General features: G+C 40.0%; 1 protein-coding gene across 1 annotated transcript in view; it reads left to right on the plus strand.

Annotated features, from left to right (window-relative positions):
- ST8SIA4 (ST8 alpha-N-acetyl-neuraminide alpha-2,8-sialyltransferase 4) overlaps positions 1–9,860 on the plus strand; it is a 58,370-nt gene extending 48,510 nt beyond the window's left edge. The window contains exon 5 of the mRNA XM_080573925.1: positions 8,483–9,860. Coding sequence (XP_080430051.1) covers positions 8,483–8,765 — 283 coding nt within the window. The 3' untranslated portion in view covers positions 8,766–9,860. The remainder of the gene's footprint in view (positions 1–8,482) is intronic.
- The last annotated feature ends 6,710 nt before the right edge of the window (positions 9,861–16,570 follow it).

A 16,570-nucleotide genomic window follows, 5' to 3' on the forward strand; every position in this document is an offset into this window, starting at 1 on the left:
AGCAGTGTTTCCATGCTGGCTGTCACACTCACAGAATTATTTACACTAATTCTTTCACATTTTTGTTATGCAGCCTTCTGCCTAAGGCATATCTCAGTAAGGAATGGGCAAATGCACATTTTTAATTAATACATTCATATAAACTGAGAGGGTTAGATGAAGGGTTGTGGAATTTTAGTGGAATTTTAGGCTTTGACCACAGAAAGGTTAAGGTCAGACAAGTGATTCAACTTCTCTTTTTTGGGGATTAAATATGTAACTGACTACAATTACAAACATAGATTCCTAGTAAGCTATCTGCTGCTTGTGTGACAAGATACTTCTTTCTTCAGTATAATTTGCCATTTGCACCATGTCATCCAGCATACCATGTTCTCTTCAAGTGTCTGTTCAAGTAGAGCCCTCCCTAGCTTGTGGTCATACTGATGCCAGGTGTCAACACATAAAAGTTAGAAACAGCAGAGGTGCCAAGCTGTGCTCTTCTGGTCAGCAGTTTAACAGATCCCTGAGAAGGAGCTTCATCTGCAATGATGTATTTGTGGATGTTACCAATTTGACACTTTTTAATAGGTTGGCTATTGTCATCCAAAACATCCTCTAACAATGAATTTCGTAGTTCAGTGGTGCATTGTATGAAAAAGTACTTTCGTCTGCCTATTTTAGATGTACCACTGAATATCTCCATTGGGTCCATAGCTTTTATGTTGCAGTGCTCGTTTAAAAGTAGTCATTAAAAGCCTGTTCACCTTCTTTACACACTGCATAAGTTTAGAGCTTTCTTAGTTTTCTCTTTTTCACACTACTCTGCTTTCTCTCTCTTCATACAGAAGTTACTTTTTTTCTCCTGTTATCCTTTGTTGGTTATTTTTTTTTATTATTATTATTATTTTTGAGGATATTTTTTGAGAGAGCGTAAGTGAAACAACATACAGGCTCTAGCTCATTCCTTTGACACATTCTTGAGTAATTTTGGACTGTTTCATCTTTACACACACTTCTTTCTCCTGTCTTACTTATTGTTAATTTTAATTTTTCATGTACTATATCAGATTTCTGAGATTGCTAATTTGAAATACTCCCTCCATTTAGTGGCTGTAGAAGGAATTTCAGTGACAGGCAAATGTGTATGAATAGGTTCACACAGAGATCAGCCTGCCACTCAATTAACAGAGCTTGATATGTAATCTTGCAGAGCTATTCAGTGTTATAAACATATGTTTCCTCAGATTCAGTCCTGTCCAGAAAGGTAATTAAAAATGCAGTGGAATATACCCAGACTGATTCTGATCCCATTTATACTGAACAACCCTGTGGAATTTGGCATGTAGTTATAGCAAGTAAAGACGTTAAATATGCTAAATTATCTGATGATTGAACGTAGCTCACCAGGTCAGATTTTCCCTGTTGACTGAGTACAGCCTTGAGAAAGAACATACCATGTTTTAATCTATTCAGAAGTCACCTATTCCATAAGAGCAGAGTAAACAATTGTTATCTGAATTCTCCAGTTAATGTAATGAAGATTGGCATCAGTTCTTCTATATATTAGTCACTTGTAGTAACATCATTTATCAACTATCTTTAAAACGGATGTCTGTATTTTTTGTGTGCTTATTCAAATTTAATTTTTGTCAATAGCTGTGAGGGGTCATTACCAGGTAGTACCATGTTATTCAATTAACATTTCATGTGAAATCATGCTGATAATAGCACATTCAATTTTTATAATTGTTAAAGGTATCTTGCTAGATGTGGAAGCTTGGTGGTTTTGACTGCAGATTAAGCTATAGGTGATATTTTCGTATCACAGAGGCAGGTTCAGTATTTTTAAAGGACAAAATATTGAGGTTCCGTAAACACATGAGTGCAAGTGTCAAAGCAATTTTGTACCAATGATTACTGGGTATATAAAATTGATGCATGTCACATACATTAGTGTGGACTTTTACATCCTTAATTGCTTTTCTTGCCGTTTTCTACTGTAGAAGGAGTTTTGCTGCTCATACTCCTTTCCTTCATGGTTCGATTCATTTTTCCAGATCATTACAAATTATACCAATTTACTGCTGACACAAGGCTTAAGACCAATGTACAAGACACCTGATTTGTAACTTGCACTGCATTGTAACTGTTTCAGAACCCAGTGACAAAGGACTGGGTTGGAGTGTTGTACCTGTGATTGAAGGTAATCATTTTGCCAGGTGGTTTACTGCCTGATCAAAGAAGGAATGTATTATATTATATTCTGCTCACACTCTACATTTCATTTGGTTTTACTTTCTTTCAATTACTTTTATTCAAGGTTGAGTTAAACAGTTTGAGCTCAGTGAGGTCAAGAAAATATGACTTTCTGAGGATTGAAAGACATAGTAAAATATTTTAAAAAATAAAAATTAAAAAAAAATAGAACAAGTATATATATATATATACACACACTCAAAAGTAGATTTAGAAAGCCATATATCATGGTATTCTGAGAGTTTGTTGACTGCAATGGTAAAAAAATCCTTAAGCTTCTATTTTTCTAATGTAATTTGCTTGATTCTGATAGAGGTACAGCAAGTGTGGGATGGCAACATCTTGGTAAAGAGTCATCCAATTTCTGCTTCTTTACCTGGAATAGAAACGCTTCTTTCAGTTTCTGGGATAACAAGAATTGACATGCAAGTATCTCAAATGACAGACACGTGATAGTAAATATATTGGTAGTTTGCCTTGTTGGCTCATACGCAGCTTTTGACCAGTTCTAACCTCTGCATGCACCTCTGAAGAAGTACATGAATTATTGAATTGTATCTGATTTTTTTCTTGAATCTAGCAAGCTTAGTTTTTGTTTTCAGTCCTATCCTCTACTTTTCTCCTATGCTATCTGCATTCACTTCAGCAATGTTTTCTATTCACAATGTCAAACCATTGTGTTACTTTCACGTGGTAACAGGACACATCCTTGCAGAATCTCTCAATGTGCAACTTTCTATCGATCGAGAACTACTGCTGTCTGCTGATGATTACAGTTTTATTCTTATAGAAATACAAAAATAAGCTTCCACAAGAAAATGTCAAAATCTTTTCTAAGAGTAGCAATTAGAATTTGTTTGTTGTCAGTGTGAATAGGAACAGAACACAATCTTATGTGACAAAGGTGAGTCACTTTAAAGGGAACTTGCTTTATGAAGGGACAACTGCACACTTTTACTAAGTTTAGCTGGTAAAATAACTGCACATTTTACAAACATTCTATATTTTGTATATGAGGGGAGGGCACTGTGTGTCATACACCTCAACGATAGCAAGGCATTAGGCACTGCCTTCCACAATACCCTTGTATTCAGTTTAGGATATTATAGTGTGGATGACTGGACAACTAGCTGGGTGAAAATCTAGCTGGATGACTGGAGGCATGGACCAGCAGGACACTTAAGAAATTCAGCAAGAACAAAAGCGGAGTCCTACAACAGGGAAGGGGTAACCCTTGTAGCAATACAGGCTGGGGGATAACTGAGTGGCTGAGATCAGCTCTCCTGGAAAGGACCTGGGCATCTTGGCAGGCAGCAAAAAGGTGTAAGGCAAGAGAGAACAGAGTAAGTAATGAGAAGCCTTTCCCTGTGAGGACAGACTGGCAGTGGCCTTGGGGATGGGCAGGCAATCTCTGCAGTCTTTTTCTAAGCTACCTATTTTCAAGTCATCAAAGCTACAGAAATAAAGTGCTTTTACACATTGGCACATATCTGTAGATTCAGTAGTCTGCTTTACAGCATGGCCACACAACAGAGTTTTTTTAGCAGAATTATCAGGAGAACAAGTGACTGGAGTACTGTAGTGGTGCAGGATGTGGCTGCAGCCAGCTACATGTGGGCTTAGTGGACTCCAACTTCTAATACAGCAAGATGCACCTATTCCTTTGTAGATTTAAATTACTTCTCTATCCTACCTGAAAATCAGGAATTGCCTGGTCATTAATGAAGATCTAGAGAAAAGTTGTGAGAAACAAATGATCCTCTTTTGGATCTGTGGTGATGTGTGCTTTTGGATCTGTGTGCTTCCCTCACCTTCTAATCTTAATTGCACAGAGAATTAGTGCATATCAGATAAAGAGGTAAGAAGAATATATTACGGTCTATCTTTAAGTTTAGGCTTAAAACTGATGTTATAACAAAACTTTAGAAACTGAAAGCAGGTGCAAAGAAGCATTTACAACATCAATTATCTCTAAAAATCAGCCTTAACAAAGTTTCATATTTGAGTAGCTAAGTGACTAAGCTTGAGTGATTGAAAAGATAACACATATTTCAGTACCAAAATCACAAAGGCTACTCACACCACACAGTCCATTTTATCAATTCAAGAAGAGGTTGGGAGCCAGGAGTTTGCGAAGATCAAACGTGCTGCAGAAAGCTGGAGCTCTGAATGCCTCTAACCGTTTCATTCATTGTGTTACTTGTATTGTTTTGATCTGAGACAGGATTTACGCCAGGTTGCAAACTTTCAACAGTAAGCACAACCAGTACCATATTTTGAATGCATAATTTGGAAACCAATAAGTTAAACGTCCTTTATCTATGATTTTGGACTATGAAGAGCAGAAGAAAGGATTTGCATTTAAATTCTAAAATTGTGAGAAGCTCTTTATTACATCTTTAATACTTATTCCTGTACAGAAACTCTCACTAAGTAGTTGTTGTGGCCTTTTAAGATATTTAGATATACCTGTTTACTGCTAATTTTCTTCACCACAGCCATTGTCCTATTCCTGTAAGGTTAAAATTCAGCTTGGATGACAGCACTATTTTACTAGATGCAACAAGTTTGATTACTGTTTGGCTAAAGACACTCATGTAGATAGTTGACTGCATGTGATTAGAGTGGGCACCAAATTACTTCTGAAGAGGGAAATGCTAGTTTCTGCAAAAAGTAAATAATTGGGTTTCAGTTTCAGTCTGTTTTGTATCTGTGATGCAAATTGCCAAAAGTGGTCAGCATTGTTTTTTCAATAACATCTCTACAAGCAAACATTAAAATAAAAATAAAATAAAATAAAATAATAAAATAAAATAAAATAAAATAATAAAATAAAATAAAATAAAATAAAATAAAATAAAATAAAATAAAATAAAATAAAATAAAATAAAATAAAATAAAATAAAGGAAAAAAATAATCACAGAATAATTTAGGTTGGAAAAGACCCTTACAATCATCAAGTCCAACCATCAATCTAACACTACCAAGTCTACTACTAAACCATGTCCCTCTATGTGTCAAATCCAAACATTTCTTAAATATTGCAAGGGATAGCAACTGCACCACTATCCTGGGCAGCCCATTCCAATGCCTAACCACCCCTCCCATGAATAAATTCTTCGTAATATCCAATCTAAACCTCCCCTGCTGCAACCTGAATCTGTTTCCTCACATCCTATTGCTTGTCACCTGAGAAAAGAGACCCACACCCATCTTGCTGCAGCCTCCTTTCAGGTAGTTCTAGAGAGCAACGGGGACTTCCCCCAGCCTCCTTTTCTTCAGATTAAACAACCCCAGTTCTTTCAGCCCCTGTTCATAAGTCTTGTTTTCTAGTCCCTTCACCAACTTTGTTGCTCTTCTCAGAATGTATTCCAGAAACTCCATGTCCTTCTTGTAGTAAGAGGCCCAAAACTGAACACACTATTTGAGGTACAGCCTCACCACAGCCAAGTACAGAGGGACAATAACTTCCCTAGTCCTGCTGGCTACACTATTCCTGATACAAGCCAGGATGCTATTGGCCTTCTTGGTGACCTGGGCACACTGCTGGCTCATGTTCAGCCGGCTGTCGACCAAAAATCTCCCCTTTGGCTTGTGTTGTTTTAAAATGACGGATCAGTTTCTCAGAGTAGGAAGCAAACCGCTTAGTATTATATCTCCAGAACTTCTGTCTGAATACTCAAGGTTAAGGAAAACATTGGAAAAATGGTGTATAGTACATGAGTCATTTGTATATGTAACTATTCCCATTGCATTTGCTTCTTGAATATGCTTTCTACCATCCTGTTTTTTTACAGCCAAACAAAATTCTGAGTCATTCCCTCTGTTGACTTTGGAGAAGCAATCAGTCAGCCTAGAATTGCTTTCTGCTCATAGAATACTTCAGTTTTCTAAAAAGAAATTGAGCACAATAGAAAAAAAGAAAGAAAAAAAAAAAAACACTTTCACACATATATGTGTCTGTGATTTGAAAGACACCAGCCTTTAGAGCTTGTGTATTTTTGGAAAAGAGGGAAACTGAAGAGGCCAGGTTCAATGAGATGATTATTTTTAATGTTGCATAGCACCTGATGCTTTTAAGACACTTTAATGTTCGATTAAAGACATATTTTTGCTATCTTTTCTCATTCGAGTGAGTGGATGTTCTCAAGTATCACCCTGCTATATCCCTAAGTGCCTTTAAAATAATCTGATTGTATACTCTAAGCTGCAAACTTATTGTAACCCTTTTTAACACAAGGCTAACTCTGGTCTGGTGAGGCTAATCTCCCTTGCCCCCTTGTCATGGCTGTGGTAGAAATAATTAACTATCTACAGTTACCTAAGAAAGCAGCGATACAGTGCAATGGTTTATGTTTGTGTAGCAATGCTATCTAAGGTCCTGATTTGTTTCCCTACTTGCAGGTGCTTGTTTCCACAGTTTGACCAGCTTTAGGTTTCTAAATGCCTTTCAGTGTTTCTGTAAAGTGTTAATAAATTCTATATTGAATCAGGCCTGGGAAAAGCACTTTACCAGTACTGCCAGACTGCCATTATTTACTATATATATTTACTATATGTATTACCAAACCAAGCTAGCACTATTTCACTGAAGTTTTATTTTTAAAGATTGGGGGTGAAAAACAATGTTGGTGACAAATTTTGAAGGTACCAATGTGAGTTACATGCTGCAATCCAGTTCTCGCATTTGTTCTGTATCTACCCAGCATTTGTGTCTTTGAAAACTCCCTGTGGCCTCTAAATTCACAATCAGATGCGTTATTACTGGTTCAGAAAAACAAAACAAACAAACAAACAAACAAAAACAGTCCTATAGCTTCAGTAGGATTGTGTGCTACTGAGCACAAATACAAACCATTTTACAATTACTAATGGAAGATTTTGACATTTTCAAAGACTGCCATTAGCAAACAGGAAGCTTTAAGTAGTTACTCAGAAGCAAAGTAAGTGAAGCTTCATTTGTATTTAGTTCTGTAACTTGTTACATTTCCTATTTTTATATTTATTTCTACAACCTGTGAAATAATCACTTGGCCAGAGTAGGGCTGACTTGATAAGGTGAACTGGATGCTGCAGGAGATCAAAGCTTATAGCAAGAGGCTGTGTTGCCTGACCACTGGAGTGAGGAGGTTAACTGCAATTTTCTAGCATTTGCAGAAATTGTGAGTTCTTATTAGGTTTAAAGCCTGAAATGAGAACCTCATTTAGACAGCTTTTCTTCAGCACTGTCACTTTTCTTCAAGGTGGTATAAAGGCATGCCAAATCCAGTGTCACCATTTATGATCTCAGCTTAGAGAGAAGAAATTTTTGTTTGTTTTATATTTAAAATAAATGCATAAAAATGAATAGATAAAAATAAGGTAGAATCACAGAATGGTTTGAGTTGGAAAAGACCATTAATGATCACCTTGTCCAAACTCCCTGCCGTGGGCAGGGACAGCTCCCACTAGACCAAGCTGCTCAAAGCCCCATCCAACCTAGCCTTGAACACTTCCAGGGATGAGGCATCCACAGCTTCTCTGGGCAACCTGTTCCAGTACCTCACCACCACCATAGTAAAAAACTTCTTCCTTATATCTAATCTAAATCTAGCCTCTTTTAATTTAAAACCATTACTTCTTGTCCTGTCAGTATAGTCCCTAGCAAAAATCTCTCCCCATCTGTTTTTTTATAAGCTCCTTTTAAGTACTGAAAGGCTGCAATGAGGTCTCCCCATAGCCTTCTCTTCTTGAGGCTGAACACCCCCAGCTCCGTCAGCCTGTCTTCACAGGAGATCCAGCTATCTGACCATCCTTGTGGCCCTCCCCTGGACTTGCTCTAGCAGGTCCATGTCTTGTTGCTCCCACAACCTGCTAGCTAGCTACAGTTCTTTTGATGCAGCCCAGGATACTCTTGATTCACGTTGCTAGTTCATGTTCAGTTTTTCATCCACCAGCACCCCTGGGTCCTTATCCTCAGAGCTACTCTCAATCCATTCTCCACCCAGCCTGCATTTGTGCTTAGGATTGCCCTGACCCAGATGCAGCACCTTGTACCTGGCCTTGTTGAACTTCATGAGTTTCACACAGGCCCACCTCTCAAGCCTGTTAAGGGCCCTCTGGATGGCATTCCTTCCCTCCAGTGTGTTGACACTCCAATGTGTCATGTTGGTGTCACCCACAATCAGCACTTTTACATGATTGACATGAATAATTGACATCAAGTGGTATGAGTTTTTTTTAACGTACTTTTTTTCTTTGCAGATATTGGCTGACGAACAAGGTCCACATCAAACGACCCAGCACTGGTCTCCTCATGTATACGCTTGCCACCAGATTTTGTGATGAAATTCACCTGTATGGATTTTGGCCATTCCCAAAGGATTTACATGGAAAACCAGTCAAATATCATTATTATGATGATCTGAAGTATCGGTACTTTTCTAATGCCAGTCCTCACAGGATGCCATTAGAGTTTAAAACGTTATATGTATTACATAACAGAGGAGCACTTAAATTAACAACAGGGAAATGTGTACAGCAATAAAGCACATACAAAGTACAGTAAGAAGTACAGAAGATGCACTTCATCATAAAGATGTTGTGGAATGGCAATGGGATCCCAGTGAGGATATGTTTCAATTCCCGCTAAGCCATTGGAAAAAGGAATTTTATCAGAAGTACATAACCAGCTATTATACCTGTAAAGTGCTATAAAACTAAGCTATCTTGACTGCAAGGGTTCAAGTAAGTGCCACTTTCACTAAGAACAAAGCCTGAATGTATACTCAGTAGTGTTTACAGAATCCAATGATACATTCATCATGAATTAAAGAAGAAAAATATAGTCTGCTTACTGCTGACTTGCCACTGTGGTCAGACAGCCCACAGAAGAAATCCCCTGTGTATTGAATATTCTCTTGAGCAAATAAATTAGGCTTTTGCAGAAAAAGAAAAAAAAATCATGACGGGATTGAGTAGAGAAAGTGAAGTCCATAAGATCAAACAAATAAGTAAATGCCTTCAGTCAGGGGACTGTTTCTGATCTTGTATTATAACCTCAGCTTTTGTTGCTGTTTTTCTTATTGCTGTTGGTTGGATTTTGTTGTTTTTGAGTATTTGAATCCTTAAACGGTTTTGAGGATGTTATGAATAATTAAAAGTAAATATCTTATTGAATTGTCTTGGGGGAAAAAAGAAAAGAAAAAAAAAAGGTGGGAGGGTGGAGGGAAGTATCAAATACTTTGTCAATTGTTGTTGTGTTGTATCCTGCTGTCACACAACCTGTAACCTCCCAATTGTTTTTCTAGCTACAGCTGTCAGTACATGGAACCACTCAGAGATAGGTCATTTTGAGCCATTTTTTAATGAGAAGCGTTGCTGTTGTGTTCAGATTTGAAGACACACAAAAAGGTGCCCTTATTTTTGGTACCAAAGATTGCTCTTATAGTGTACACTATTTTTCCTTTCCTTGAAGAAATACAGTAGATTTAGTATGATGTTTCTTTGCTGCTGAAGGGAACATGTTTTTTAAGTTTTGAGTGAAGCATCTCAAAGCAAAGACTCTTTACTTACTTTGCCTATAGAATTTAATTCTTCAGAAAAATCTGCAGGAGTAAAGAAATTATTTCATGCATTCAAATATAAATATGATTTTTATTCCTAATTGAAAGGAAAACATAAAGTCTAAAGGAACTCAGGTGACATAGTGGAACATGTTTAAAGAAAAAAAAATGGTTTAGCCAATTAAATGCAAAATAAATGAACTGCAGATCAAGCAGCTCTTTTAAAGCTTAAATTTCTAGTGGTGTTGGATGATATCTCTAATATACCTCTTTTCTGTGAGCTTGATGTTCTGATATATAATTGCCTGAAATAACATACAGCTGCATTATCTTACATTGATTTTTCTGAGCATCTTGTTTATTCATGAAAATGAGAATTCTTTTCCTCTCTTCTTTCAGAAAAGAGAACAAGGAATTACAGGAGGGTAGGGAAGGGTGGAGTGTCAGTGCAACTTGTACAAAGATACAAAATATGTGTGCATAATGACACGTGTTATCTCTAATGGAGCAGGTAAATGAGAACACTGTGGTTCCACCATTTTCATGTCAGTCTAGGATAAGGAGGAGACATGCAGGTACACTGTGTGGGTATTTTCTTGCTATGTTTTCAACTCTGGGTTAGGTCCTCATCTCCAAATATTATATTCAGTGCATCTCTTGAACTTTGAGCTAGTCTGAACAGTTTCATATGAAGCACAATACTCAAAAACATTTACTAGATAAAAACACCACTTGTTACCTGTTTTTCCTCTTAAGTTCACGTGTGTTTCATTATGCATGGCCAGAGGTCTGTGATTATGCAAGTTTAGTAGGCTAAACCACTGCCTTGTAAACAGTTTTGCCAGAAGTTGATGGGAAACAGAAAGTCATTATGCTGTACGTAAGACACAGTAGCATCTTTTCTTATTCACCTGTCTCTCCTACACAGGACAGTTTACTTCAGCTATATGTTAATGTTTGGAATGTGATCATAACATGATCACCACTGAAACCAAGACACCACTAGGTACTACGTAGTACAGACCAGAATGTATTTAATTCTTGTTGATCAACCACAGAGTGTTCTATGTACACTGTATTAACATGTAGTTTAGGACAAGGGTATTTCCTCGATGAAGGGTGGGCACATTCCTCTTCTTTTTGTTAGGGTTTTGCTGCTGTCAATTTTTAAAAACATTTTTTATATACATTGACTGACTTTCCTTTGTTGAATTCACAGATGCCACTCTCACAGAAGCTCAGAAAAGCACCTGATGAGCTTTACCTTTTACTCTGAGAATATCTTTTCTTCTTTACTGTAGTGTTAGGCCAAAAAATGAATTCAAGTAGACTAAAACACAAACTGACAGTTTATTGTTGTTGCTGTTGTTTTTGTTTTGTTGGTTTGTTGTTTTGTTTTGTTTTGTCTTGTTTTGTTTGTTTGTTTCACCTCAAGGCAGGTTTTAGTCACAGAGAATCACACAGAATGGCCGAGGTTGGAAGGGTTCTCATCTGGTCCAACTGCCCTGCTGAAGCAGGGCCACCTAGTGCAGGTTGTCCAGGACCATGTCCAGATGACTTTTGAACACCTCCAACGAGGGAGACTGCACAGATTCTCTGGGCCACCTGTCCCAGTGCTTTGTCACCTTCACAATGGGCTTGTTCTTTCCCAAGTGCAGGACTTTGCATTCTTCTTGTTGAAGTTCATGATGTTCGCGTCAGCCCATTTCTCCAGCTTGTCCAGGTCTTTCTGGATAGCAGCATGACCCTTTGGCATATCATCCACTGCAAAGATTGCCTTTGCAAGTCAGCAGATGAAGAAAAATTAGTCCTGAGCCTGTTTTGCAAGAGTCACATTTGATTCTCTGTGAATGAAATCAACTTTAATACACAGGCCATGGAGTCCAAATTTCTACCTTGTGATTAACGTCTGATAGAACAGGGTGATTCGGGGCAAGGTTTCTCAAAGCTGCTTTGACACACACTGTGACAGTAGCACCTGCTTCCAAGGCAACAGTAGCTTGTCTATACCTTCTCAAAACTGGGCCTTAACCTGCAGACTTTCCACCTTCATATTTCACACTTCTGGCACCATGAGCCACAGTCTCATGGCTTTTTACCCTCACCCCCAATCCTTCTCGAAGCACCATCCACTCAAACTGACACCCAGATATGTCTCCACACAGAAAGCATATGACTGGTCACTAACCCATGTCTTGTCTCACCTGCCTCAGCTTTGTCCTCTGTTGGACTTGTAAGGAGGTGAGTGGTAAGTTTCAGAACATCATCCGAGTCAAGTAGCAGTTGTAATCTTTGACCATGCAGGTTTTCACAAGTGCTAAGAGACTTTTTACTCTACTGCTCTTGTATGAATTAAAATATGTATTTATGTGTGTCCAGATGGAACCCGAAGCTTCTGGAGGTCCCTGGCATGTATGCAGTTTGGTGTGCTGCAAAGTGTCCATTTTGAGGTGCTTTGTGACCATCAGTTATAGTAGGGTGACCTGAGGTGGGACATGCTCAGATGTTTTCCTGTTAGTCCTCTCATTGCTGGGAGGCTGTAACAGTGGACTCATTGCAAACATCCTCTCACACCTTTCCCTTAGACGTCATGGCTCTATATTGCCCTGGAAGTCCTTGTGCATTTGTATCCAGACAGCCCAGGTCCTGAAAGAGACCAGTTAACTTCCCCTGTGTGACACTTTCCCTACAGATGACCTGGGGAAGGAGAGGGATGCGTTAGATGAATAGGGACTTTACAGCAGCACCTTGTGGTCCTTCACAGTGCAGCAGTCACCAGCTTAAGCTTCTGTAGCTGCCTTGGATAATTTCTGTTTTTCATAAACATTCATACATCCTGTGCTGCCTATAGCACATATCAGATAAGCAGGCTTTATTATGATTATTACTTTTATCATCCAACACTATCAACAGCTAATATGAAGTAGATAGGATAAAAATAAGGATCCCTAATATTGTGACAATATCTGCACTGTTGAGGATCATCTGTGGAATACCTATGGACTGAGTGTTCCTCAAATTCATCCTCACATAAGTCATATCAGTTGCCAGCTATGGTTCCTAAATGTATGTTAAAAATAAGAACCGGGAGCTACATCAGGACAGCAGACAGTGTATATTTTTCAAATCACTACGTTAATGTTTCTGTGGCAGAGAGTTTTTCTCTTATATTTCATAAAAATAATAGATAAATACCTTTGATTGTTAAGTTTTCAGCTTTGGGACAATTCTTTCTCCCACAGCTCTGAGCCACTCTCCAGACACAAGATCTACTGAGCCTTTCAAACTTTGGCCGGTTTACACAATCTGATGTCTAATAAAAACTGTACCATTCTTTTGTTAAACAATAAAATTAAGACATACTTGAGGACAGCACCTTTTTTATTTTATTTTATTTTATTTTTTAAATTCATTGCAATTTGAAGAAAAAGAGCTGTGGGTTCAGTACCTTTTATTAGTGTTTGATCTGGAAAAGTGCTGAGCACTCCTTACAGTGACTTTCCTGGGTGAGACATGTCCAGGATTTAGATGGGGATCTAGATTAGTATATTTCAGGATATGACTCTGAAATTGCACATTATTTATTTTTAAGAGCACTGTTACTTTGTGTAGGGAAAAGCACAATTCTTCTAAATGTAGATAAAACAGAGGAAGAGCGTTTACAGAGAGCATCATTCCTGCACAGTACTATTGCTACTGAGCATATGTAATACAATTTCTGTGGTTTAAAGTATTGATATGTATTCTGTCAGGATTGTCATGTCTGACACTTTAATATTAGTTCAAGTATAGCTATTGGGGATTGTTTTTTTTATTTGTACAACTGTAAAATAAAGATTTTTTTTTCTTTTTTTTTCTGCTATATTCTATTCCATATCCTTTGTAACACAGTTGTGATAGTATTTTTCAATTACATGCTAATTGTAAAGATATGTGGAAGGAGAGAGTGTCTGCTCCTTTAAAGGTGTCTGTTCAAGGACTTTCTCAACACAAAAGGGGATATTAAGAAAAGGAGGAAGCCATAAACAAGAACACAGACAGACACAAACCTGACTGACAAGTAACAGAGGTATTAACCAGGACCAAGCCCAGTCAGTTGCACTGCTGGTAAGCATACGTGGAGAGTGAGAATGTTTCTTCCATTACGATTATCTGATTGAAGAGCTTCTCAAGTGGGCACTGAGGAAAAGGGGGAAGCAATAAACTACACAGAGGCACAAACATGGCAAACAAACGTAATGGCAACAAAGACAAGATGGTCTCTCACACTAATCGATGGACTGTCAAGAAACTGCACGTGAACTGGGACGTAGTGACTGACAAGGACGCAGACCTGAGGGTCCAGGATGTCGGAGGGGGTCAGTGGGATTGTGCCAGGTGATGAGGCAATGGGCAGGGGAAAGGGCCAGGGGGCAGCAGAATGGGGAACAGACAGAAAAGGTAGAAAAGGGGCCGGTCGCGTGTGAGCTGTAGCCAGTCAGTGTATTTGTCTGACTGAGCCCTGCACCTGATTGCCACAGCCTGTCTTGTCTTCCCATTAAATCCTCTCTCAGCAACCTCTCTGCATGATCTCAGTCTCTGTCCTGTGGGGAGCGGGGGGGGGGTGGGGGGGGGGGGGCAGGGGGAAGTGGAGCAACAGGAACTCCGTGACAGCTCCTGGGGACGGTGACAGCTCCTGGGGATGGGGGTGAGTGGGCTAGTTGCTGGATAGCGGAGTCAGACTGCAGGCATCAAGTGGATGGGAGTCCCATGCTGGCGCTCAGGGGGCTGCGAATGTGGGTGCCCACGGACTGAGTGCATGGGCAGTGGTGCATGCAGCCAGATCCAGTTACAAATCATAGATTCACTTAGGCTAGAAAAGATCTCCAAGATCATCAAGTCCAACGGTTAAGCTAGCACTACCAAATCTACCACTAAACCATGTCCCTAAGCACTACATCTACACGTCTTTTGAATACCTCCAGGGATGGTGACAACTGCTTCCCTGGGCAGCCTGTTCCAATACCTCACAACCCTTTTGGTGAAGAAATTTTTCCTAAAATCTGACTGGAAGCTCCCCTGGTGCAACTTGAAGCCATTTCCTCTTATCACTTGTTGCTTGGGAGGAGAGACTGACCCCCACATCACTAGGACCTCCTTTGAGATGGCTGTAGAGAGACAAATCTTTCCCTGGGCCCCATCTGTGCTCAGCAGCAGGGGCCCAGGACCAAGGCCATCCACTGTTCACAGAGCAGCTTTGAGGGTTTCTGCCTCCTGGCAAGCCCCACTGGCAGCACTGATACAAAGCCCCTACAGAGTTTCTGCTGCAAGGGGTGGTGGGTGGCAGGTCTTTGTGTGGCCCACCAAAGCCCAGGGAGCCCTGCACTTATACAGCCAAAAGCAAAGCATATCATGGTGCTACTGGGGTCATGCTGAGCTGCCTCCCATGTTGGCTGAGGGGGCAGCTACAGCTCTGCATCCTGGCCACCATCCAGCTCCCAGCCCTCCTGCTCCCAGGGGCAACAGTGGGGCCAGCCCAGGGGGCAAGGAGAACAACCTACTGCTTCCTCCTGCAGTGCAAAGCAGGTGGCACTTGCTCTGCAGTAGTCTGTACTCACAGCTCCATGAGCACTGGACTGGTACATACCCACAGGGCAGGAAGTGAAGTGATTTCAAGAGATAGCGTGTATAAGTTTAGTTAAGAAGTTTGACATTGGACAGATTGATCACCCTTTTCAACACTCCCACCACAGAGTTCTTAAATTCCCATGGTGAGCATCTGCTTGTTGGTAAAGGTCAGCGAGCATGGTTGCCATCATGCAAGTAGCCCTTCTCTTCTACCTGTGTTTCCTAAGCTGCGTGCCCCTTTGGGAGCACCTAAGCTGCACCAAAGACCTCTCTGTGCAGTCCCTGGGGCACACCACCTCCCTGCCTGCCCCAGAGACCAGGAGCCTGTATTTGCAGTTCCTCTAACGCATGAAGGGTCTTTTCTACCCCCTCAGAGCTGGCAGGCAGGCAATATCCCCAAACTTTCTTTTTCAGGAACAGAAACGTGCTGAAGCACAGATTGAAGATGTTGCTCTAAACCTGGGAAAGAAATAACAGTTATGGGCTGTCTTTTCCTCTCCCAGTGTGGCTTGGAAGCCCTGGCTCAGGATGGTGCCAAGGCTGTTTTCCTCCTGCCAGGGAGAGCACATGCAGCTCCCTTTTCTGTTTCTGCTCTGCACCAGGTACTGACCTCCTCTGAGTCTGCTGGGACACGAGTTAAAGCAAGACCTGCCTGTCTGCCCTCCTGGGCCACAGCACAGTCTCTTAGGACTGGAAGAACAAGTTGATTGGCAGCTAATTGCATGTAATTAAGAAGCCAGTAAGCCACATTAAATCTGGCTCTTTTTAAGCCATGTTTGTTGAGCACTGTTATTCTGAGACTGGAGGAATCAGAATTAGAGAGCAGCCCAGGGGACTGGTGGCAGATCAATTAGGATCATTTAATGGAGCAACATTAAAGGCTATGGTTACGCCAGGTAGAACATGGTGCCTTGGCCTGTCATCATGTTTGCACCCACTTTAGTTTGTCTTAGGGGACATCCTATTAATATGTGGTGCTAATCCTGGTAAAAGAGATCCTAGAAGATTTGGGTTTACATCTCCAACCTGTAAATACTCAAGAACCAGGTCTGATATCATTATGCACAAGTAAGACCTCTCACTCCACAATGGTTGACCCTGAAATGTGTATTGTCAAATGCTGCTTATTAAACTCTCGGCCTTCTGTAAAGGGATGCAGAGTTACTGAAAATGAACAGAT

This window comes from Anser brachyrhynchus (assembly GCF_964034855.1).
Source record: "Anser brachyrhynchus genome assembly, chromosome: Z".
Classification (NCBI taxonomy): domain Eukaryota; kingdom Metazoa; phylum Chordata; class Aves; order Anseriformes; family Anatidae; genus Anser; species Anser brachyrhynchus.